The sequence below is a fragment of the Micromys minutus genome, assembly GCF_963924665.1.
Source record: "Micromys minutus genome assembly, chromosome: 1".
Taxonomy (NCBI): Eukaryota; Metazoa; Chordata; class Mammalia; order Rodentia; family Muridae; genus Micromys; species Micromys minutus.
Genome location: NC_137969.1, coordinates 94,711,806 through 94,735,488, shown reverse-complemented (window position 1 = coordinate 94,735,488; position 23,683 = coordinate 94,711,806). Strand labels below are relative to the sequence as shown.

At 45.9% G+C, this 23,683-nt stretch overlaps 1 protein-coding gene across 1 annotated transcript; it reads left to right on the top strand.

Moving 5' to 3' along the window:
• Window positions 1-5,233: 5,233 nt before the first annotated feature.
• LOC308435417 (dolichyl-diphosphooligosaccharide--protein glycosyltransferase subunit TMEM258-like) lies at window positions 5,234-14,096 on the top strand (the record flags this gene model as incomplete). Its single annotated transcript, XM_080936051.1, has 3 exons — window positions 5,234-5,254; window positions 5,371-5,410; window positions 13,840-14,096. 3 exons carry the CDS (start codon window positions 5,234-5,236, stop codon window positions 14,094-14,096), a joined length of 318 nt encoding a protein of 105 aa, XP_080792177.1.
• Between the last annotated feature and the right edge of the window lie 9,587 nt (window positions 14,097-23,683).

Genomic DNA, 23,683 nt, shown 5'->3' with positions numbered 1-23,683 from the left:
CCGCCTCTGTTCTGTATCAGGGAGGAGACCCCTGGCAGGTTTTGTTGTGAGCACTTCACAACACAGCATAGGACAAAGCTTGGTTTGTTGAAGGTGCAAAATTTCTCGGGGATCCATAATCATCAATTCCATTAGAATATGGGGCACCTACAAGTGTACACAGGTTTTCCCAACCTGCTCTAAAAAAGGAAATGTTCCCTTCACTGAAATGACAAATTACCTTTGGCTCCCCCATCCCAGCCCCCAGCTTCATGTGTTCAGTGAGGGTCTTTTTTTCCATCTGCCCCATGCTGATGCAATAAGATGCATGACTCGCCCCCAAAATGTGACCCCAAAGATCCAGGCTCTTCTTACTCTCAGTCTGTAAGCTCCACAAGTGTAGCATGAAAACAGACGTCGGGGATGGTCCTGTCGGGGATTTATGTGGTCCTCTCTGAAGAATGTCTCTGCAATATCTGTTTATACTCCAGGCTCAGAACACAGTCAGATGGCTTTCCACTTAAGGCCAGAGACTGAAGCAAAGCTCTATGTGTTTGAGCAGAACAAAGAATCTGGAAAGGATGCATTTAGTCTCTTCCACGATTCAGAACGAAAATGGCAGTATACTAGAAACCATCTTCCTTTTACTTCCTCATAAACTGGGCCCGGCAGAAGAAAGCCCACGGAGTCAATGCCTCTTCCAGCAGTGCCATAATGCCCTGCACTGAGTCAAGGCTTCACTCAGCTGGGTAGCATCCTGTCTACAGTTGGGTTAGCCTTCAAGGCAACGCTTATGCACACAGGATTTCGAAGGATTGAACAAATGTAGCAGTGTTTGTGATATATATTTAGAAGAATGCTGGGCCCAGTGTTGAGGTCAGAAAAAGAACAAGACTGATGGGGAGAACTAAGGGGAGAGAAGGAGCGAGGTGAGAGAGGAGAAGAGGGAGAAGAGAGGGAGAGGGAGAGATGGAAAAGGAGGGGGAGGAGAGGAGAATGATGGAGAGGGAAAGAGGGTGGAAAGGAGGTGAGGGAGAAGGAGAAAAGAGGGAGGAAAGGGAAGGGAGAGAGGAGTAGGAGAGAGGGGAGAAAGGGGGAGGAAAGAAGGAGAGGGAGGAGAAGGGACAGGGAGAGGAAAAAGAAGAGAGTCTGGGAGGGAGGGGAGGAAGAAAGAGAGAAAGAGGGAGAAGGAGAGAAAAGGGAGAGAGGGGAGGATAGAGGAGAAGAAGGAGAGAAGGGGAGAGTGGGGAAGGGAATAAAGGGAAGGGGAAAGGGACAGAAAAGGGAGAAGGGCAGGAGAGAAAAGGGAGAGGAGGAGAGGGAGAGGGAAGGAAGGAGAGAAAGATTTGTCAAGTCCTGACCCTTTATCCCAACCTCCAGCTTCAGAAACTAAAAAGCTGGGGAAGTTAATATTAGCCGACATAAAGTCTTGGGAATATATTTAAGTGCTGAATTGTGAGGTTTTGACCACAGTACTGAGGGTACATGATTTCAGTCCATCAGCTGAATTGGTCCTATTTTCTTTGGACCACACTGTGGTTTTAAAAATCTAACCCAACATGCAAGATTTCTTAAGAAATTTTCTTCTAAGCTTCTTTTGGGCAAAATCTGGCAACAAGACTCCCCAACTCACTGCCATGGTAGTGACCACTGAAGCCAAATGGAGGCTGACCCCGGACCTGGGCACCACTCTAGGCTGCCACAGACCCCACAACTGCCCACTGAGGCTCCATGTGGGAAATTTGTTAATGATTTCTAGTAACCATTCAACTACATCACTATTTTTCTTCTCCAAGTCATGAGATATTTTCTGCAGCGTATCATTGTTAAAATTAAGAAATGGAAACTAGAACTAACAAGTCTCACGCCTAACAAAATACAGGCGGTGTCTGTGACCCTGTAGGGTTTAAGGGCACTCTCAAAATATTTACTGTGGGTGGGAGTACACAATGTGTGTTTGTATATTAAAAAAACAACAACAACACATAATTTGTGATGGCCTTCTATTATTACCTTGGTCTGGTAGGCATGTTTTTAAAACCAGGTTATAACGTACAGGTAAATTTTAAACATAATGACTGTATAAGTAAATGATTTTTTGTAAATGCACTGCGTTGTACAGCCTTTGTCACAACAGTGCTTTTATAATATTTCTGTCTCTTCCGGAAGCTCTCTCATATCCGTGTTCTAGTTATCTCGCACCTCCTGTCCTCAGCCCCCTGTATCCACTGGTTCCTGATCCTTTTCTACCCATTGCTCGCCCGTTCTCACATTCTGCTATAAGAACCACAATGCTCAGCCCGCAGCCCAGCGTGGGAGTGGGAGGAAAGCCCTTTATCAGCAGATGCAAGAGAGAAGGTGCCTGGTCCCGCAGCCTGTGGGACCGTGGGAGTGTGAGTCTCCCTCTCGCACCTGGTACAATTCCACTTGTTGAACTGCAGCCCTGCTACTTGCTCACAGTCTGACTGCCTGCTCCTTGTGCTCCACAATCTGATCTGCGTATTAGACTCAAACCGGGCATCTTCGCCTTAACGGTCAAGGCTTAGACTCTAAGAGCCATTAAGGCCAATGGATAATGTGGGGGAAATGTGCTCACTGCTAAGCCTGGCCACCCGAGTCCTTCCCAAGAAGTCACGTGATGGAAGAAGAAAGCAAGCTGTCCTCCAGCCTCCATGTGGGGCCCACATGAATGTAAATTCCACACCCACATTAAATAAAATTTTTATAATAAATAAATAAGCAAATAAATAGATATTTTTTTAAATTACAAAAAAAAAAGGGATAATGATGGCATGTACGTTTAATCCCAGCACCTGGGAAGCAGAGGCAGGTAGATCTTTGTAAGTTCAAGGCCAGCCTGCTCTACATATTGAGTTCCAAGCCAGCCACTGATACAGAGAGACTGTCTCGAAGGGGCGGGGGTGGGGAGAGAATTTTAAAAGAGCTGTTAAGTTTTTTCCGTGGATTCTTTGTTTTTTTATTTTTTTGGTTTGTTGTTGTTGTTGTTTTTTAAACTTAATTTTCTGTCTTTTCCACGGTGTTAGGTGAAACTTGCAGAAGAATGAACGTCACTTGTGAACTGTGTTTAAGGATTGTTATTTGGTCATTCTTTAGCTTAATATGCAATACTAATAAAACAGGTTTGGCAGAGACAGTGTGGAGAGGATTTAGAAGGGATCTTGTTTGTTTGTTTTTATAATCACTGGGTTAAAGCCATGGAACCAGCACAACACAAGAGGTTTAGGCTGTTTGCTCCGTATTTAACATTGAATGAGCTCAACTATTTAATTTATTACTTAAACAAGCACAGAAGGGACAAACTAGGAAGACTGTTTGCTATTTTCCTATTACTCTGGGGTTTCGTGCCCCCTCCCCATCCTGTGGTTTTGTGTACTTTACCCATTCCTCCACGGAGTCTCTCCTCCCTCCTTCCCTCTCTTCCTCCTCCCTTCCCCCTCCCCATTCCTCTCTTCCTTTCCCCCTCCATCCTTTCCTACATCTTTCCTTTCCCCCTTTCTCCCCTTTCTCCCTCCCTCCCTCTCTCCACCCCCTTCCTCTTTCCCTTCATCTCTCCCTCACTGCCTTCTCCTCAGTCTCCTCCACACATCCCTGTCCAGCTTCTCTGCTGTGGTGTTTGGTCCTTGGTCTCCAGTCAGCTCTTACAGAACAGCATCTCCAAGACTCGGGGATTCTTCTCAAAGGGCCAGCTTCACTAGCTTCCCTCCCAGAGCAGGATCAAGCAGGCACCGAGGGTTCACACTGGGCCACTTGGCACATGTGAGCAGCCTCTACCTTCCCAAATAAATACATATGCCCATAAAAAAGTGCCTTAAAATATTATATCCTCCAAACAGAGACTAGAGCATTTTTGAATACACAGAAAAGCCACAACACAAAACCTATCTTTTATTTATCCAAGTGGAATTTGCTTATCAGTGGTCACATACCAGGAAAGTATCAATACATTCTAATGCTCTGTGAATCCACCCAGAGAATATATATATCCACCCTCTTTCAAATGATTGTTTGCTTTTTATTTTTTCTCCTCCAAATACAAGAATAATACTTTAAAAACTTATAGACTCCTTCTTTGGGGCCCCATTCAGAGAAACAACCATTTTAGAGAGCAGGGTTTTTGGTTTTTTGTTATGTTTTGTTTTTTGCTGTTTAAATGTTTGTGTGTGCTCAATCTCATCAGCTATTTCTCCATCAAGCTGCTGTGACTGAGATCTTGAAAAATGTTTTCAAAATAAGTAAGCACTCTTCCTGGGGGGGGGATTATCTAGCTGTTGATTGTGTCCTTGCCCCGAGAAGAGGCTGCCCCCCAACCCCAGGCTTTCCTGCTGCCAGATATTCATTAATTAGTCTGAGGTTTCCTCCATGTTTCGTTTTACAAAGCCACTTAAACCCACGCACTCATTGAACATATTTATGACCCCCGTTTTCTTTCTGTCCACTGAGACTGTACCGTGATTGTTCTGGAGACCAGGCACCGCAGAGAAGCTTCCCTGCTGAAAAGAGCTGACATAAAGAAGGAAGTGAATGTGTGCGGGGGTTGAATACCTTCAACAAAACAACTGGGTGCAGTTTGGCCCCTGCAATGCCCCCCCTAGGGTCACTTAATTCAATGGAGCCTCAACCTCTATGGAGTGTGTGGGAGACTATTAACTCTTAACAGCACCCCATCTTGGGTTATTTATGCATTACTTAAATGATTAGTTATTGCTACTTGAATTTAATATTCCCCCTGGGGACCAAGATGGCAGCATCAAGTTACAGAAAAATCTACAAGTTATTTTTAAAACTGTAATTGACGTTTTATGGGAGCCATAAAATCTTTCTGAACAAATAACTTACCATTAGTCAGAACCTTGAACAGGAGATCAATTAAGATACAATTAAGGGCACAGTGAAACAGTGATGTGCCCGTGTGCAGTTGTTGTCTGTGCATGCTCAGGAGGGGTGGGTAGCAAGAAGAGGTAGCCCCATAGAGGGATCTCCTGTTTACAAGGGCCCCTATATAAATCATATTTTAGTTGGAGGGTCTGGAAGAAGTGAGGGTGACCAACAGACATGCGATTGGTGGCCAGGCTCAGTCCCTTGTCTTTTGCTTTATATTCCTCTATAGTTATCTGGTGTGTGGAGGTCACAGTCTCAAGCCTAGCTGGCTCAGCAGAGTACCAGGTGCCAACAAATACCACCTTGGGCTACTTTTCCCAATCACAGGTAGACTGCTAAGGAGAGAGCAGGTGCAATGGGCATGTACCACCAACAGGTACGGACCAGTCCACACCCCCGTCCAGCCCGGCTTGATATTTCTGACCATGTACCACTTTAGCAGCCAAACCCCATGATTCCCAAGTCATGTCTGACAGTTTTCTGTTTCCTAAGATACCACAGAAGATGTTGCCCAAACTTCTCCAAGATGGAGGTACTTTTTCCATCCATCTCTCTGGGTGCTCCCTATATCCGAATGAATTGCTGTTTGGCCACGAGTCAAATGTCAGTCTTACATCTATGTTAAAGTCTGTATCCGCACTCTCTGCAGAGGCAAAAAAAAGTTGAGCTTCCCTTCCTGGACACTAACAATGCTGGGTGGACTGCTCGCTGGTGTCACTGCCCGCCCCCCACCTTACCACCCTGTTGATTAAAGATGCTCTCAATTAGCTCAGAGTGTATCTTCAGAGGAATCCAAGCCAATACAAGTGCTTTCCTTTGCCTGTGTTGTTCTCGGGCTCCCAGGACTCACCCACCAGCCAACAGAACACCAAGGTGGTTCCAAAACCTCCCTCCCTCCCTCTCTTCCTCCCTCCCTCTCTCCCTCTCTCCCTCCCTCCCTCTCTCCCTCTCTCCCTCTCTCCCTCTCTCCCTCCCTCCCTCCCTCCCTCTCTCCCTCTCTCCCTCCCTTTCTCCCTCTTTCCCTCTCTCCCTCCCTCCCTCCCTTTCTCCCTCTTTCCCTCTCTCCCTCCCTCCCTCCCTCCCTCTCTCCCTCTCTCCCTCTCTCCCTCTCTCCCTTCCTCCCTCTCTCCCTCTCTCCCTCTCTCCCTCCCTCCCTCTCTCCCTCTCTCTCTCCCTCCCTCTCTCCCTCTCTCCCTCCCTCCCTCTCTCCCTCCCTCCCTCTCTCTGCCTCTTTTTCTGTCTCTGTCTCTCTCTCTTCAGAAAACAAGATTGCAAAATAAACAACAATAATAACATTGAAAAGACATAAGAAGCCCATGAAAACACAAAATTGTTAACCATAATGTACAAGCAAAAGACCAGTAAGTAAGATTAAAACAAACAAACAAACAAAACCCTAACAAACAATGGGACAAAAAAAATCTACAAAAACACCACTGAGTTCATTGTGTGTTGGCCTTCTACTTCTGGGCATGGGGCCTCCCCTCAAGTGTGGTCTGTGAAACTCCACTGGAGAAAAGTAATTCTCCTTTAGCAACTGGAGATAGCTTCTTGGTTAAAGATGGGAGATCTTGTCTACCTCTGTCATCAGCACTGGGATACCATCTGGCTTGAACCTGTTGCCTACAACCTGATATTATGGAGGCATTTCATTAACTGAAGTTACTCAGTCTCAGATGACGCTAACTCATGTCAAGTTGATACAAAACTGTGCGGCATCAGAGGCCCTCTGACTGCTTACATGTTCTCTCTCTCTCTCTCTCTCTCTCTCTCTCTCTCTCTCTCTCTCTCTCTCTCCATCCATCCACAGAAGAACGTCCTTATTGTCCTTATTGCCCAAGACTCATACTATAACATCTTATTTGACTTTCCTCTTGGATGATTGATTTACCCCCTACCCCTATCCACCTCAAACTTCCACACATCTCTCAGGTTCTATACACTCCTTTACTTCAGAATTACAAAGAATGAAATCTTATCTTCCATTTTCCCTGCCTGGGCTGCGTTTACCAGTCTTCTCGAGCTCAGATTCTCAGGATTCCTCACACTATGGGGATACTCATCTCCAAATGTAGTCTCCTGATACCTATATGATTTGGTACTAATGATTTTCTGGGAAGCATGGTCAAGTGACGTGAATGCAGCCTTTACCAAAGCCTAGTAAAGGTACCAATGAACTGCATGCAGTAGCCTAACGCCACCTTTAGAAGCAAATGTCCTTTGAAAAGAACAGCAAGAGGCTTGGAATTTGCAAAGTGGTGGCTGCAAACCTGGTCCTCCTATACCCCTCTGCTCACTGCCATCCCATATCCCAAGTATCTTCTCGAAAGTATCTTCCCTCACAGTTAGTCTTCCGTGGCCGGTTGTTGAAGATTCCACTGAGCAGATTCTCCCCACTGATCCTAATACCTGGTGATTTTTAGAGGCTGGCAAGCAAAGTTCACGATGTTTAATTTTATGTATCAAGTTAGCTGTGGCACGGTTTCTAACCCAGTGTAGGTATTGCTGAACAGGTCACTTTAAATTATGATTCATATTTAAAACATAGACTTTGAGCAAAGCGCACTGTCCTCTCTGATATGAAACAAAATGACTATAGAACTAGTTCCAGCATGTCACTGCTCCATGCTGGTCCCAGGTACTCTCTGACTGGGGCAGTTGCTTTCTCGTGCTAGTCTCAGCACAGGAAGGCCATATGGAACTACCATGATATTTATCTCAGTGGTGGCCTCTATCACATTAGTTCCGGCACTGTAAGGCCATATAGAACTAACAATATATTATCTCTCTCCCTGCTGCCTCTCTGCTAGTCAGGAACTCGGCTCACATTCTCTGCTGCCACCCCCTGGTCCCAACAGTGGCTACCCTTTTACAGCTCCCTTGGCTTTGAGTCACCCCGAGAAGGAAAACACTACACAACAAGCTCTGGTCCAATTGATATAATTTGCCCACCTAGACCAGTCAAATCATCCTGTACACATCCATACCTTATAAACTATTCCTAACAACCTGTATCTATGTAGTGATGCACGGAGAGGAACGTCTGGTTGGCCTCCATGTTGTCACTCCTCCTTCTCCTTGCTTCTCCTTTCTTCTTCTTTCTAAAACTTTGTTCCTGCCTCCCTTCCTTCTTTTCCAATGACAGGCCTTGTTTTCTCTTGTACCTGCCTTCCTGCATAACCACAACAACTTACACGAGCAGGCTTCATACAACCACTTGAGCATCTTAGCACAATAAAATGAGGTATTGCTGTCTCCATCTAGCCTTGAGAGAGACACTTCTAGACCCCAATGGATGCCCCAAGTCTTGAGCCATACCAAGCGCTATCTATATTGTTTTCTCCTACCTTCTAATATTTTAATATGTAAATCAGACACTGTGATAAATCGGTCTAATAATTAAATATTGAAATGATGTTTATGTGGATATGATCTCTCTCTCTCTTTCAAGTTATCTTCTGCGCAGTCCTCACTCAGGCTCCCTGTGACGATACGAGCCAGGCCTGAAGAATTAGCTTGCAGATAATAAAAACCAAAGCTAAGTTGTGATCTTGTAGATTTTATTTGAAAGGCTCCAAAGAAGCTTGTAATCAAAGGAAAGGAAGACAGACTGAGGCAGGCAAGCTAGGGGAGTTTAGCAGCCTGGGACTCCACTTGGTATGGGCTTTGCACACACTCCTAGTCTAATAACACACTTGGCAGTCTGAGACCCTTACCTGCATGTACCATGCACACACGGTCCTTTCTTAACAATAACATAACTTTCTGCTCTTCTCAACAACCACAAAATATAGACAGTTGGCATTCATGCCTATTTCTAACCAGATCTGGGTATGGAAGGTGGGGCACCAATCTGGCCCAAGCCGTTTTTGGGTGCATGTGCACATTAAGCAAAGTGTGTCCTCAAAGTGAGCTTTCAGGAAGGCTTTCTTTTTGTTGTATGCATATCCATAATTGCACCTGCCTATGATTAAAACAGGTACATCATTGGAAAGGAATATTTGCAGTAAACAAAGATCTATAAAAATCCAAATCTGTAGATCAAAATTGAGAACCACCCCCAAACTATGGCTCTAGTAACTAGACTTCTTCTTTTGAACCTATGAAATGAAGCCCCAAATGGTGCTGTAACCCTTGAGTGCCTGACCCCTGTCATCCCGGACAGCACACCTGATCTGGACCATTTCTTTGCTTCAGAATCAAGTTTCTTTGCCATTCTTCAATCTGTGTGAGCCATCATTTCATTGTTACTTAAGAGCCAAGAACTTGGGAACACCCAGCCCTGATCCTGACCCCTGTAACAAAGGTCAGTTCAGAGAGGGCCCTTCAGTGCCATGATGTGTGTGTGTGTGTGTGTGTGTGTGTGTGTGTTTGGGGCCCAGGGAGCAAAGGACACCACTTCCCAAGTCACTTCACATTGTTTCTTCCCAGGGTCCTTCCTTCCAGGGTTTTCACCACAGTCATGACTGTTGAAACACTCAGAACTTCATGTTCTAACTGAGATCATCTTCTAGTGGTAACCAGAGGAATTGTTGTCTACTTAAATATGCCAGAGAGCTTTTGCCAAGGAAAGGTGTATCGTCAGCATCATATTAAGATTGACTGCAGGTGTGAAAGCTAGATGTCAAACTAGGGAAGACTGGCCTGTAAGACTGATGTCTGAGTATTAATAGCTACTGGGTTCTTTGATGAAAGAAAACCACTTTTGTGGGAAATTTGCTAGAAAAAAATGATGAAGAATACACTTGAAATTCGGGGAGTTAGCTTAGGCCGTATGTCCCTGCCCTGCAAGTGTGAGTTTGATCCTCAGAACACATATAGAAGAAAGTAGGGGGGGGAAGGGGTAGTGTTTATGATCTTAGCACTGGGGAGACAAAGGCAGACATATCCTTGGGACCCATTTGCCTTATTGGAAAGCTCCAGACCTGTGGGAGCCTTAACAAACACACAGCCTCAACAAACAAACAAAAACAAATGCTTAGAGGATCCTGAGGCATGGAACCTAAAGTTATCCTCTGGACTCCAAAAGCATGTAAACATACACGCACGCATGCACAGATCAATTCAAAGTACAGAAGAGGGGAAATCCCTTAAAAATATTTTCTGTACATTATTGCATTTAACAACTGTTCTCAGGACAAGCAAAGCTATGACATAGCTGCTACTTAGTTTCAAATGTCAGCTTGCCACAATTTAGAACCACCAAGCAGGAGCCCTGATAGAGACAGAGTCTTGAACTCCTCCACTGAAGTGGAACAATATAGCCCAAAGGTGGGTGGAGACTTGTAGTAGCAGCCCCGGTAACAAAAGAGCACGGGTGGGGATTGAGGGGACTGGGGGGGTGATTTGCCTTTCCCTCACCTGGCCTCCTTTTTGCCTGGTAATTTACCCTGCTGCTGACTTCCCTGAAACTGGAGCCTGCATTTCTGGGTGTTTGGCATTGGTGCAAAGGCACAGTAACTGAGAGTTCATGTCTTGATCCGAAACTTGAAAGCGAGAGAGTTAACTGGGGATGATACAAGTCCTTTTAAATCTCAAAGCCCAGGAGAGATTGCTCAGTGGTTAGAGCACTGTCTGCTCTTCCAGAGGTCCTGAGTTCAATTCCCTGCAGCCACATGGTGGCTCACAACCATCTGTAATGAGATCTCATGCCCTCTTCTGGGGTGTCTGGAGACAGCTACAGTGTACTGATATATAATAAATAAATAAATAAATAGATCTTTTTTAAAAAATAAATAACTCTCAAAGTCCACCCTCAGTGACAGACCTCCTCAAGCAAGGCAGACTCCTAACTCTCCCCAAAGAGCCACCAATGGGGGACCAAGTGTTCAAACATTTGAGCCTAAAGGGAACCTCCTCATTCAAACCTCTGTAGACACCACAGCAAGGCACATAGTCACATGGAGGGCTCGGGAGGATCCTGGGCTCATTTATACCAATCTGTTCCTTGAGAACCAAATCCAGTGACTTGACCTACCATCCGGTGGCACTGCTCTGCTTGTGAGGATGGCTCTGGTGTGACATCCCTGGGGTACCTATGCTCTCAGAATACTTTATGTCCTGGTCTATGAAGGTGTTGCTTGCAGGTGTGGATTTGACTGGAAACTGTCCAACACAAACAGCCCTCGCTCGCTGTACAGAGAGGACTGGAAATGCAGCCGTGCTGGTGACCCCCTCCATCAGAGCTGGACCTCAGGATTGTTCTTGGGCCCTCTCGTGGGAATTATGTTATCCAGTGAAGCCTCTGCCCACAACACACTGCCCTTCAACTTCAACACTATAATGTAGCCCTGTAGTGAGTTCAGGGGGACTCCTAACACAAATGCCCAACTCTTACCTTCATGGCCGACCTCAGAGTTCTTCTGCAGGAACTCACTACTTCCACAGTGAACACACTCTCTAGACACCAGGACTGAATTGAGCACATTTCACTGAAAAAAAAAAAAACAGGAATTTAATTTTTCTCTATCGATATGCAGCCGAGTGCCACCAACACAGTGGTTTATAATAGTAGTCACTGATGTTCGCGTCACGTGACTGGGATACTCACTGAGAGGTCGAGTCAGTATGAAAAACAGACTATGCTATTTTTTTCTAACTGTGTGTCGAACATATTCTGCTTTGCCAGGTCCCTTTGTCTTCCCTTTACCCTCTGCTTAGCCTCCTACTTCTAAGGCTTATACTCATAGGTGATGATATGTTGCTACATGGAATCTAAGGAAGGCAAATGAGAGGAAACGTATCTGTCTTACAGAGACTGGCTGATTTCTCTCAATCAGATTATTTCTAGTTACATCTATTTTTCTTCAAATGACATAATTTAATTCTTCTTGGTGTTTGGGAAAAAGTACATCGTGAGGGCTGTAGAGATTATTAGTAAGGAGCATTGGCTACTCTTGCAGAGGACCAGGGTTGAGTTCCCAGGATGAACATGGTGGCTCACAACCATCCTAAAGTCTTGTTCTAGGGGATCTGACACCTTCTTCTGACCACCAATATAAACAATATATACATCTCTTCTAAGTTCCACCCATTAGCTACGTAGCCAGGTAGGTCTGGCTTACTGTAAAAGGGACTGTTTGGGCTCTCTTGTTTGCTCTGATCCTTCCCCCTTCTCCCTCCCTTTCTTTCTCATCTTTTTCTCTTCCTTTCTCTTCTTCCCCCTCTCCCTCCTGGCTGGCTGCTTCTATCTCTCTTTTTCTGTCTCTACTCCCTCCTCAACTTCACTTCCCATACCCCCAAATAAACTCTATTCTACACTAAACCCTTTGTGTACTCTCTCTCATGTAATATACTGTGCTCTACAAAGCATATCACTTGTGCACATACAATACATGAAGACAACACACAGATACACACACAAAATAAAAATGAAAAATTGTAAAGATTTTAGAAATCTATTGTATGTATAAACCACATTTTTTCCTATCCATTCTTCTGTGGTGGACACGTAGGTTGGTCCCTCGAGCTTATATATATTGTTTATTTATTTTATGAGTACACTCTAGCTGTCTTCATGCACCTGAAGAGGGCATCAGATTCCATTATAGATAATTGTGAACCACTATGTGGTTGCTGGGAATAGAACTCAGGACCTCTGGAGGGGCAGTCAATGCTCTTAACCACTGAGCCATCTCTCCAGCCTGAGGCTATATGCTTAATAGACTATAAGAACCATCAACCCCTTTAAAGGTAGTAACAGGGCTGCAGGGTGCCTTGGGTTACATGCTATAGTGAGGGAGCTACTCCATTGCAATTTCAGAGTCAGGGGGGAGCCTTTATCCCAGTCTTGGCCAAAGTTGGTCAACTTGCTGAATTAGGTTCACTAAAGGTCCTTCCCTTCCTTCTGGCCAGCTTTGCTCTAGGATGTCGCTGATGCTTGGGTGTGCTATTTCATGACAGTCACAGGTCTCTGCGCTGTGGCTTGGGTGTCTCTAAATGCTTATCATCTGAGCTTTTGTCTCCAGTGTGGTGACAGAGGCTTGAAGGGGTGGGACCAGATGGGAGGAAATTTCATCTTCAGGAATGAGATGGGTTCTTGCTAAACCTTCTTAAATAGTGAAAGAGATAATTACTGTGAAAGAGCAAACCTGCCCCACCCCCAGTCTCTTGCTTCCTGGCCTGCCATGTGTGGCCATACCTGAATACCAAAAAAACATACATTTTTTTAAAAAGCTTCCAGATGTGCTGGGATGAAGGTGGCATTTCCTGGTTTGCTTTTGTGGATAAACTGCAAAGTCCCCACCAATGGTGGAGAGGAGGGGCACAGCAGGGGTCAGGGCAGGGTGGGCTCCTGCTGCTCTCACAGAGGCTACTTCTCTGAGCTACTGGAGCTCCAACAGGGATAACAGAGTGATCTCCTGTGACCTCAGAGTAGTCTAACCTCCAGCTCGGTCTAACCTCCCGCTGCCCTTCAGGAAGTGTGACAGCAGAGCTCTGAAAACTGCCTTGGAAAGAAGTGGAGGACCGAAAGGCAAGTGAGTGAGTGGTCCAGGAGTCCATCCCTGGTCAGTTTTTGTCAGTTTCCTTTGGTTTGCTCAACAGTGCTTTCAAAACTGTGTTCATGGTGGTGTGTGCTCTAAGGTAGGCCTTGCTGTGCTGTGAGTGTGCAACTGTGAGTGTGCAACTGTGTGTGTGATAATGTTTGCTCTAGTGAGGAAGACCTGGCTGTGCTGTGAGTCTTTCTCTCTAAGTTAAAGAGTGGTCAGTGTCGTCATAGTCGGTGGCTGGTGTCACAAAGAGGGACAGACTGGAGAAGGGGTCAGGAGTCTGGTGAGGGACCTTCGCAGAGGGGCCCTGCCCTTTGACTCTAACACTTTGAACTGGATCCTAGACCTTTTCATTCCCAACACTGTGGAAAGTCAGCTCTGTTGTTTAACTTTAATAAAACGAGACAGAGATTATCTGAAGTAAAGGGCTTTGTTTTGTATAAGTATACATTATCGGTTCTTCCGGTGGCAGATTGGCGGTTTATCCTGTGTGGGGCAAAATGGAGCTGGTGGTATACCAGCCCAGTGAACCTGACTGTCTTCCCTCACCTGACTGTGGTACCTCTGGCCATCGGCATGTTCTCCATTGCCTGGTTCTTAATTTATGAGGCCACCTCTACCAAGTACACATATGATATTTACAAAGAGCTCCTCATCTCCTTGGTGGCCTCACTCTTCATAGGCTTTGGAGATCTCTTCTTCCTGCTCTGGGTTGGCATCGATGTATGAGTCTCCAGCGGGCAGCTCACCAAGTCTCTGCTTTTATAAATTATTTTTAAACCATTGCTCCTTGTCTCACCTTCTGTTTACATAAAGGCCAAAAAAAGTATCAGCTATAAAAAAATTATCAGCTATAAAGTTAATTTCCAAAACGAAAATTTAACATTGATATATTATAAAGACGAGTTTTTACTTTTTTTTTTTCACCAAAATCAATATGACTTGTGTGCTCAGGAGATTATAAATTAGCTGTGTAAGGAAAATGTTATTTATTGATGTTGTGTCAGCCAAGATGATGCTATTAGCTTCTGAAGCTACGAGAGACAATGGAACAGGGGCAGAGCCATTACCATTATAACCCAGCGCTCTAAAGACATCAAGAGCTGGAAGGAGCCCACTGCAGAAGGACCAAAGACTGAGGGGAGGAGCCCAGGCGGGAGTCCAGAGCATAAGATGAGTCGGGGGTCAGTGTCAGCTACCTGACCTCTGGATCCAGGAAATCTGCCAAACCGAGCTTCAACGTCTGAGGTCTGCGCGATAAATCTAGAAACTGGCTGAAGCAGGTGGACTTGACGTGCTCTGCCTGGCGTCGTCCTCATACCTGAGGAGCCACAGCCAGCACCTTGGGAAGCTGAGTACAGCCCAGTCACTGCTGAACTCTAAGGATGAACACTTAGAGAACAAATTCGGGACAGCGTCCTAACTCGTCTAAATAGTATCATGAATGAAAACGTTCAGAATGGCAGTATCAGGAAACCAGGAAGGTAGGGGCATTTTTCGAAGAATATGAAGGATGATTGCGGTAGTGTAATATTCTGCCTTAGAGCATACAACACACAGGAATTGTACCTGTGTAAACAAAAACAAAGCCAGAAAGCAATACCTAGAAGTAAGAGCCAGGTATGTAGTTTGTTCTGACATTACTGAAAGAAAAGAGATGTCCTGGGTTTTGTTCAAGCGTTTATCTCTAGTAGGCCATTGAGTGAGAAAGACCAGCAGCTGTCAGGAATGCAGTTGGGGAACCTGGGCAGGAAGACAGCGCTTAGCCACAGTTTTATTTTGGAGTTGTCACAAAGGCTTGTCACCTAGGTGGGTGTCACAGTCACACGATACTGTAAGAGCAGTCGATGAATTGTTAACTTCAGAATGATTAGTATCCTGTCACCTGATGCATGTAACAAAAGCTGTTTATAAAGGTTTTTAAGTCGGTTTCTGCTTGGGCCCTGCCCCAGTATGTTGGGATTTTACTGTGTTACATTTCCAGGCAAGCTTGCCACGCTGAGAAGGAGGTCACGCGGCTTGTGTTTACAAGACCCTCAGTGGTGCTTTGGTGGGTACTGGGTATGTGCCTTGTGTGACTCCAGCTTCTGAGCTTGCAGCCTTGCTGGTGACCCTTAGGGAAGGGCACTTAAACGTACTGTGGACCACGTCTGAACATCCCATGGGAGCAAGCAGAAACTTGGCCTACATCTCTGATTTTCCTGCAGCATCTGCTTCCGTGTGAGGCTAGACCAGCACCACTGTTTTAGGAGAGACTGGCTGCCTCAGTGACAGTCCTGAACTGAGATGAGAGACGCCCATTTTTTATTTTCTTTCCTTTTTTTTTTTTTTTTTTTTTTTTTTGAGTTTTCCCCATTTTGAAATCTCTGTCTAGACTTTCTCAGCTGGACATCCTTAATCCAGATATTGCAAATCTGAAATGTCTCAGAATTACAGCTGTCATGTTGGATTAGGGATGCTCAACCAGGTTTTTTTTTTTTTTTTTAATCAAAACCACCAAGGACTGGCTGCTGTCTTGGATGTTCTTTTGACCCAAGTCTGATCTCTCCCACTTACATTCATTGGCGTTCGGGAGTTGAAGGGGTCTCCAAACACTGAGAGCAGTTCAAAGGTAACTCCATTTAACCAGCTGCTGGTGAGGCCTTGGAAATACAAAAGGCTCCAAAGTGTTAAAGCTTGGGGCCACAGGGACACAAAAATGACACAAAGGACAGCCCCAAAGAGAAGACAGGAGAGCCAGGGACTCCTCACCTTGGGCTCATTTATCCTGTGCAGAGGTGAAGTGTGCGAGCAAGAAAAATGCTCGCTTTGGCTAAGGGGTAGTAAAGATAATACGACCCTCTGTTCCATTGTGTAAGTTGTATCAACTTACAAAGAATTTCTGGTCGGAGATTTTTCTTTAGGACACTATGACTAATAATTTTAGGGTTAGGGTTAGCTTGTCAGCCTCCAAAACATCTCCTTCTGGGAAGGGGTGGGGGGCATTTGTCCTTGCCGGAACTGAAAAGGGAGGCATATGTACATTAGCGTGAGGTTTTCACCTTTTGTTCTTAGAAATATGGAAAACGAGACTGGATCAAAAGACCTGGTAATACCCACTCCTCCTTTCAAAGCTTCACACACTCTGGAGGTCTCACACTTCCTCAGGGTGTGAAATGCCTTATATTTTCCCTGCTTTCTTTCTCTTTCTTTCTTTCTTTCTTTCTTTCTTTCTTTCTTTCTTTCTTTCTTTCTTTTTTGTTTTTTCCATTTTCCACCATGACTTCAAGTGCAGGACCCTGAATCAGGCCCTTCCGCACCACACGCAGGCCACCTCTCACCCTTGCCAGCTCTCCTGGCTCTGATCTCCCTGGTGCCCCTAAGGTCTTGGTGCCTGTCTAGCTTGGCCCTGCAGCCATCCGGGTACTGGGGAAGGGAAATGCCCAAAGACCAGAGCCTCCCCTCCTCAGCCTTCCTCCACCACCATTGTCCTCTATGTCCCCCTCCACAGTCCTATGTTCTCCTCCAGCGGGGTCATGTGGTCCAGGCACACCAGGGCCTTCCCAGCTCGAAGGCCCTAGACCCCCATTTCTATGCACCCTGGAAAGGGTGATTAATTTAAAGTGAGTGGAGTCTGTTTCTTTAAGACAAGCTCATAAATCGTGAAAGATCACCACTTCTTTTCAAAAGCTTCTCCGCGGTCTGAGTCTCCCTTCTGGGTCAGTAAAGTCATTGAAGCTTTAACGGCGTGCCATGGCAGATTACACGACACAGCCGTCCCAGCACCGTGAAAATTAAGTTATGCCCCGTGTCAGTAAGGGGCTTTGCCCCTTTCTTTTTCCCTCCCCTCCCCCACCAAGCTCCTTTCTGCTGCGTTCCCTTCCCACCCCGAGGGGCACTCTGCTCTTCTCTCTCTCTCTCTCTCTCTCTCTCTCTCTCTCTCTCTCTCTCTCTCTCTCTCTCTCTCTCTCCTTTTCTTCTTCTCTCTCCCTCTCTCTCCTCCCTGAGCTGCCTCTTCGATGGACAGCCCCTTCAGTCCTTTCATAGCCCCGCTGGGAAGTGCACATCCCAGAAGAGGCAGAAGTTGGCCCACAGGAGGCTGTGCTTTGAGTTTCAGCTATTGAGACCAAGTAAATGGAGCTGATAGGCCTGGCTTTCAGAACAGAGCCAGCAAAATGGTGCCTTTTGTTCACCCCCCCCCCCCACGCACACACATGCACACATCCCAGCTTCCTTCTCTCCCTCTTCTACCTCCTCTTCTCCCTCCCTCCCAGATCTGACCTGAACCCTCCAAATCAACTCATTGGCTCAGAACTAGGCAGTATCCTCCTGAGCTTGCAAAAGACGGCCACTCCCCCAGCTTCCTCCGTGTTGTATGCAAAGACCCGGGGTGTGTTTGGTGGAGGAGGTTGCCCCTGCCCCAGGTGAGGAGCAGTGGACAAGCCAGAATATCCTTCACAAAAAGTACCTGTGCCTCTGGAAGGGAGGTCTTGTGGGAAGAGGCTCCCAACAAACCAGTACCATGTCACCTAGTACCCCTTCGCTGAACCTCCCAGCATGCATAACACATAACACATAACACATAACACATACACGGCCTCTTAATAACCCAATGGTCCCTTAGCACAGAGAAAACTATCAGAGAGAGAGAGAGAGAGAGAGAGAGAGAGAGAGAGAGAGAGAGAGAGAGGGAGAATAACCCATTAACTCAATTTAAATAGGCCCCATCTGCTTTTTCTTTTATGACTTATTTTTTCTAGTTTAAATTATGTGGGTGTGTTTGGGTGTGTATGTGGGAGTGGATATGTGCTCATGTGTGGGTGTGAGCCACCTGATGTGGATGCTGGGAATTGAATTCTGGCAGGTGGTGTATGCTCTAGTGCTGAGCCGTGTCTCCTGCCCTCCAGCCTTTCAGATGTTCTAAAGGAAAGAGCCTTACAAGTCTTTCTATTCCACATCAATCCATGATTCTTCTTCTCACCTCCTGCCGCCCCCCCAGTCACATCCTCCTGACAGTCTTTCCTATAAAAATAGGTCCAGGATTAAAATACAATCAACTCTCTGACGTGATGTAATAATCAGAATGCAGCAACCAGAAAGGCTTTGCAGAACCCCAGTTAACTGGAATGGGAGTGTGGATGAGAGAAGCCTTTGCTCGCAGTTCTCCTCTGTCACTGGCTGTCCCAGGAAGCTACCCAGTCTGCTCCTCTGACTGCCACAGAGGAGCCCAGACCAGAGAGGGAACACCAGTGGCATGGGGTTGAGGGAGGATCCTATACTCAGAATTTCTTCTTACACCAAATTGCCTGACCCACACCTAGCTCCAGACTGTGACTTGTGACTCTGTCTCTATTTCTGCTCATTTTTATTTATCACCCCAGGACTAGGGAAGCCACAAACAGCTGACATTTGACACCCACAGTGGGTTGTTTCCATGATTTCTTGTAGAGGCTTCAGTGTTTTATATAAAGGAGCAGAACATGAGCATACACTCCTCTTGTATCCTTCATCCTGCAGGTTACTTATGTCTGATGTACTGCACGTATGTACCTGTTTACACTGATTAGGGAATAAGGAGGAGGAAGAAGAAGAGGAGAAGAAGTAGAAGAAGGTCTATACATGTTTAGTCAGTTTTTAAAGTATATTTTCTGTTTTATTTGGTTGATTGAACCCTCAAAGTTGAATCTGAAGATATGAAAGATGACCCCTTGGCTCAGGTATCCCCTGGATTAGAAATTCAGCATGGAATAGTCTTTAAGGGTATGTAGTATTTTTACTGTGCAAAGCACACCACCGAAAGCTGATAGTAACACAGGGAAGGGGCAGGGCCTGAGAAGATAACACTATTTAGTCAGTTACTACAGGAAGTAGCAGACTCACAATCCAACTGGGTGGTATTGGCCATCTGGAATCATCCACAATGACCCACGGAGGCAGGACTCTGGTACTTGGGCCCATGCTCTTGGGATGTTAGCTGATGTGGATAGGAAGCTACGGGACTATTGATCTTAGCCATTGCGCAACAGGGAGACACATGCCACCACTGACACTAGAATGGACACCTCCTCAGTGAAGGGGCTGAAGAGAGGCAGGGGAGGTTTGACAGAAGCAGCTGAGAGCCCTGGGAATCTTGGTTTGGGGTTCATCTGATTGGATTACTCAGGGCTTTTCTCAGGATGGCAAAGTTAGAGGGCAAGACATGCTCTGCGGATGCCACCGTGTGTCTGCTCAGCTTTTCTCCTCTCCTGTGGAATCACCTTTAATCAGCTAATAGCTACTAGCTTCTACAGGAAGTCATGGAAACAACCCACTGTGGGTGTCAAAAGTCAGCTCTATGTGGCTTCCCTAGTCCTGGGGTGATAACTAGAAATGGGTAGAAATAGAGATGGAGTCACAGGGAACCACATTCCTGAAGCAACAGGTATTTTTCTTTTATTATATGGTATATGAAAACAGCCGGTACCCACCTGCCAGCTCCAACATACACACACAGACACATACATACATGCACATACATGCACATACACACATACACACACGTGCACATACACATATGCACACATACGTGTGCACACAGAAGTTTACACATGTACATACACATACATGCACACACACATACACACATATATACACATGCACACACACATACAAACATGCACACACATGTATTCACTCATAGACACACACATACATACATGCACATGCACATACACATGCACACACAATACATGCATAAACACACATGTATACATGAACACATACATATAAACATACACACACACACACTCACACATGCACATGGTCACATACACACACACATTTTGAGCTTGAGATGGCATTGAAGACTATCCTGCTGTAAATGGCACAAGTGACCAATGGTTCTTTCTGACACCTGTGGGCCTCTCAGTGGTGCCTTCATGGCATCTGAGGGCAGGCTCTGCATAAGCACATGGGCTTGGAGGAGAAATCCTGGGAGAGCCCAGTGCCTTCTGCCGGGTTCTCTATCCATATTTCCCCTGCTCATGACTTGTTTTTGGCGGTAGATAATCCAGCTTTTTGAGTAGTGCACAGTTTCAAGACATGGGTGCTATTCAACATTACCCTGTCTTATAGTGTGGTGTTTTCCTTTACAAACTATAAAAGAAAAGGGAAACCCAGGATTTCAGAGCAAGTGACAGCTATGAGAGATCACTAATCCTTGAAGGCACAGTAACATTTGAGGCAGAATTATGACAATAAATTTGGAGCATGTTTTTAATTCAAAAATGTAAAACTATGGTGGAAGAAACCTACCCTTCCTATCCATTTGTTTCCCACAGAAACGCCCAAGCCTGTTCCTCTGCCTTATTTTGATGGTGCTTACTTTTCATAGTCCAGATGGGGAAAGGTAGTTTCTTTTCATTGCATCTTGTTTTCATTTCTATTTGCTGATCCGTGTAGAGAAGGGGAGGGCGTTTTGTCAGTAATGACAGCAACAGTCACAGCAAGACTGGCATGGAAAGAGCAGCCTTCTCCCTGTCTGGTTCTGCTGCAAGTGCGGATACAATGTGAGGATACAATGTGATACACTTTGGCTAAAGGAGTGGGGAGAGGTGAGAGGGACGTGGTGGGGAAGAGCCGCAGAGAGGCTTTGAAAGATCCCAACCTGGTAGCGGCAAGGCAGCAAGACATGGGCCCCATCTGGTGTAAACAGATTAAAAGGAAAAAAAAAATCTTTTCTCCTTTCAAGGATTTGATCCCAACAAAGGCCTGATGTGATGGACTCAGAGTGGCAGCTTGAACTTGGAAGTGATTTAGAGTAGAGGCTCCTAACGTGTGCGGGTCTGTGGAGGCTTGCCAGAGGTTTGTCGGAAGTGAGGGAATGACCATGTGTTTATGTGTGTGCTTTACCAGAGGGCTGCCTGCAAAGAACTGAGAGATGGGGGTGGGGAGATAGAATGAGATTCAACCGAATCTCTCAGCAGAAAGATGCTTTTGTAACATTTAGCTTGGGAGAGAAGAGAGGGGTGGGGGAGAGACAGAGACAGACAGAGACAGACAGAGACAGAAAGCACAGGTATGCCTACGAAGGATAGTATCTTCTGCAGAAATTATCTTCCAAGTTACTTTCCCTTCCTTCTTCATCCCCCCCCCCCCCAAAAAAAACCTCTAGATGCTTCCAGGTGATAGTAATGGTGTCATTTGTAAGAAGCATGTCAAGTAGACATAGGAGAGAAACCAAATCCAAAACCAAATGCGCAGCCCTGAGAGACAGTACACAGAAAGAGGGTGAGGAGTGTGTCCTGCACAGGCTGCTCCAATCAAGTGTAACTGTAAGTTTTTTTTCCAAATGCCCAATTTTGATGATGGTTCTTAAGTGCTTTAACCTCCCTTGTAGCCCACCACCCGCTAGAGGTAGTGGGAGAATAAAGGATACGGGATGGGGGTTGGGAGGGGAAGTGGTCCTGTTTAGAAAGGTTCTTTGGAGCAACCCCCATCTGTGTTGTCTGGAAATCCACAGTGCAGTCCACAGGTCAGCAGTGGCAGCTCGATCCACTCGCAAACACTTCACAGATACACGGCCGTCCAGTTTGGTAGTGTCGGGATAGCATCGGTGATGGCTCTACCTGGTAGAGACAGCCAGGCCTCAGCCTCAGCATGCGTCAGCAGGAGGGACCAGGAGGAATGCCAGGAGAAGCTCTTGGCTGTGCCTCTCAGCAAGGACGAGAGACCAGCAAGTGTTGCACAGCTAGCTGTACAGGCAAGCCTAGCCCAGCGCCTGTCACTGTCCCTTGAGTCCTTTTATACTGTCTGCAAAGATCATATGTCCTCCACAGATCTGGCCTCATCCGGTGTCCCGCCTCAGCACGTGTCTGTCTCAGCTGACATCACTCTGCCAATCAGCCGCAGGAGCAGCAAGAAGCCGCAGCACAGCACCGGAAGTTTTGTTTTGTTTTGATGTGTTTCTCTCTGATGTCCTGACAAATACAGCTCAAGTATGCAACATAAAGCAGACCAATACGTATGTGTCGTTAGCAAAGAATTGCTCTTGGGCCTGCTTTCGCAGAGCATTCTTCCTCCTGTGTCTGCTTCGGCTAAGCGTTCCTTCACGACTCTGCCTTAGTTGCTCACCTGTGTCCATTTCAGGACGACACTCCTTCACGTGATTGCCCCACAAGACACCATCCAACTGACTTCTTTGGAAGAATCCTTATGTTTCCACTTCAGTCGAGGCTGATTTCTACTTTACACATATGAGCATTGTTTCCTGCGTGTATGCACATGTACCACATTTGTCAGTGTTTATAGAGGCAAGAAGAAGGCACTGGATTCTCCTGGACCTGAAGTTACTTGGATGCTGTGATTACCACTGCACGCTCTTCGGGATTCCTTTGAGATGAGGATTACATGAATCTCGGCTACAGGAATGAAAAGGAGAACAAATTGTACCCTGCAGTTGAAGAAATCTGGGAAGAGGGAACCTCAGTTGAGAGCAACCAACAGACTGGGCTGTAGGCAAGCCCATGTGCATTTTCTTGATTAGTGATTGAGTTGGAGGACCAAGTCCAATGTGTGCGTGGTGCCGTCCTCAGGAAGGTGCTTCTCCTGGGTGAGATAAGAAAGTGGGCTGAGCAAGTCATGGGGAGCAGGCCAGTGAGCAGCATTCTTCAATGTCTTGCCCTGACTTCCCTTACTGATGAACTAACTGTAGTGAACTCTTTTCTCTCCTATTTGCTCTTGGTCATGGTCTTTAACACAGTGATAGAAATTAGACTAAGACAAAAAAAATGTGGCCAAAAAATCCTCCTTAAAACAAACAAACCTAACACACATACACACACACACACACACACACACACACACACAGACACAGACAAACACACACACACACACACACACACACACACAAAGAACCATAAGACAATATCATCTCCGTTCCCTCCAGCTTTTATATAACCCAGTCATACCACATGGCTGACTTCTTCCCAGCCAATGACTGAGCAGAAGAGACAATAGGGCTGGACTTCTTCCTAAACAATGACTGTGTGTGTCTGTGTGTCTGTGTGTCTGTGTCTGTTCACCAAGTGCATGAAGTGCCCTGAAGAGAGCAGCAGACCCCCTGAGACCAGAGTCACAGGTGGTTATTAGCCTCTGCTTAGGCGCTGGAACTGAACCCAGCGTTCTCCACAAGAGTAACTGGTACTCTTAAATACTCAGCCATCTCTCCAACCCTTAAAAGCTTAATTTTTGAGAAGCTTGTATGACCAAATAAAATGTATCTGAGAAATGGGATTGCAAAGGTTGTTTAACAACAGCCGACAATTAACTGTATGAATAAGAAAACTTGGTTCGAATTG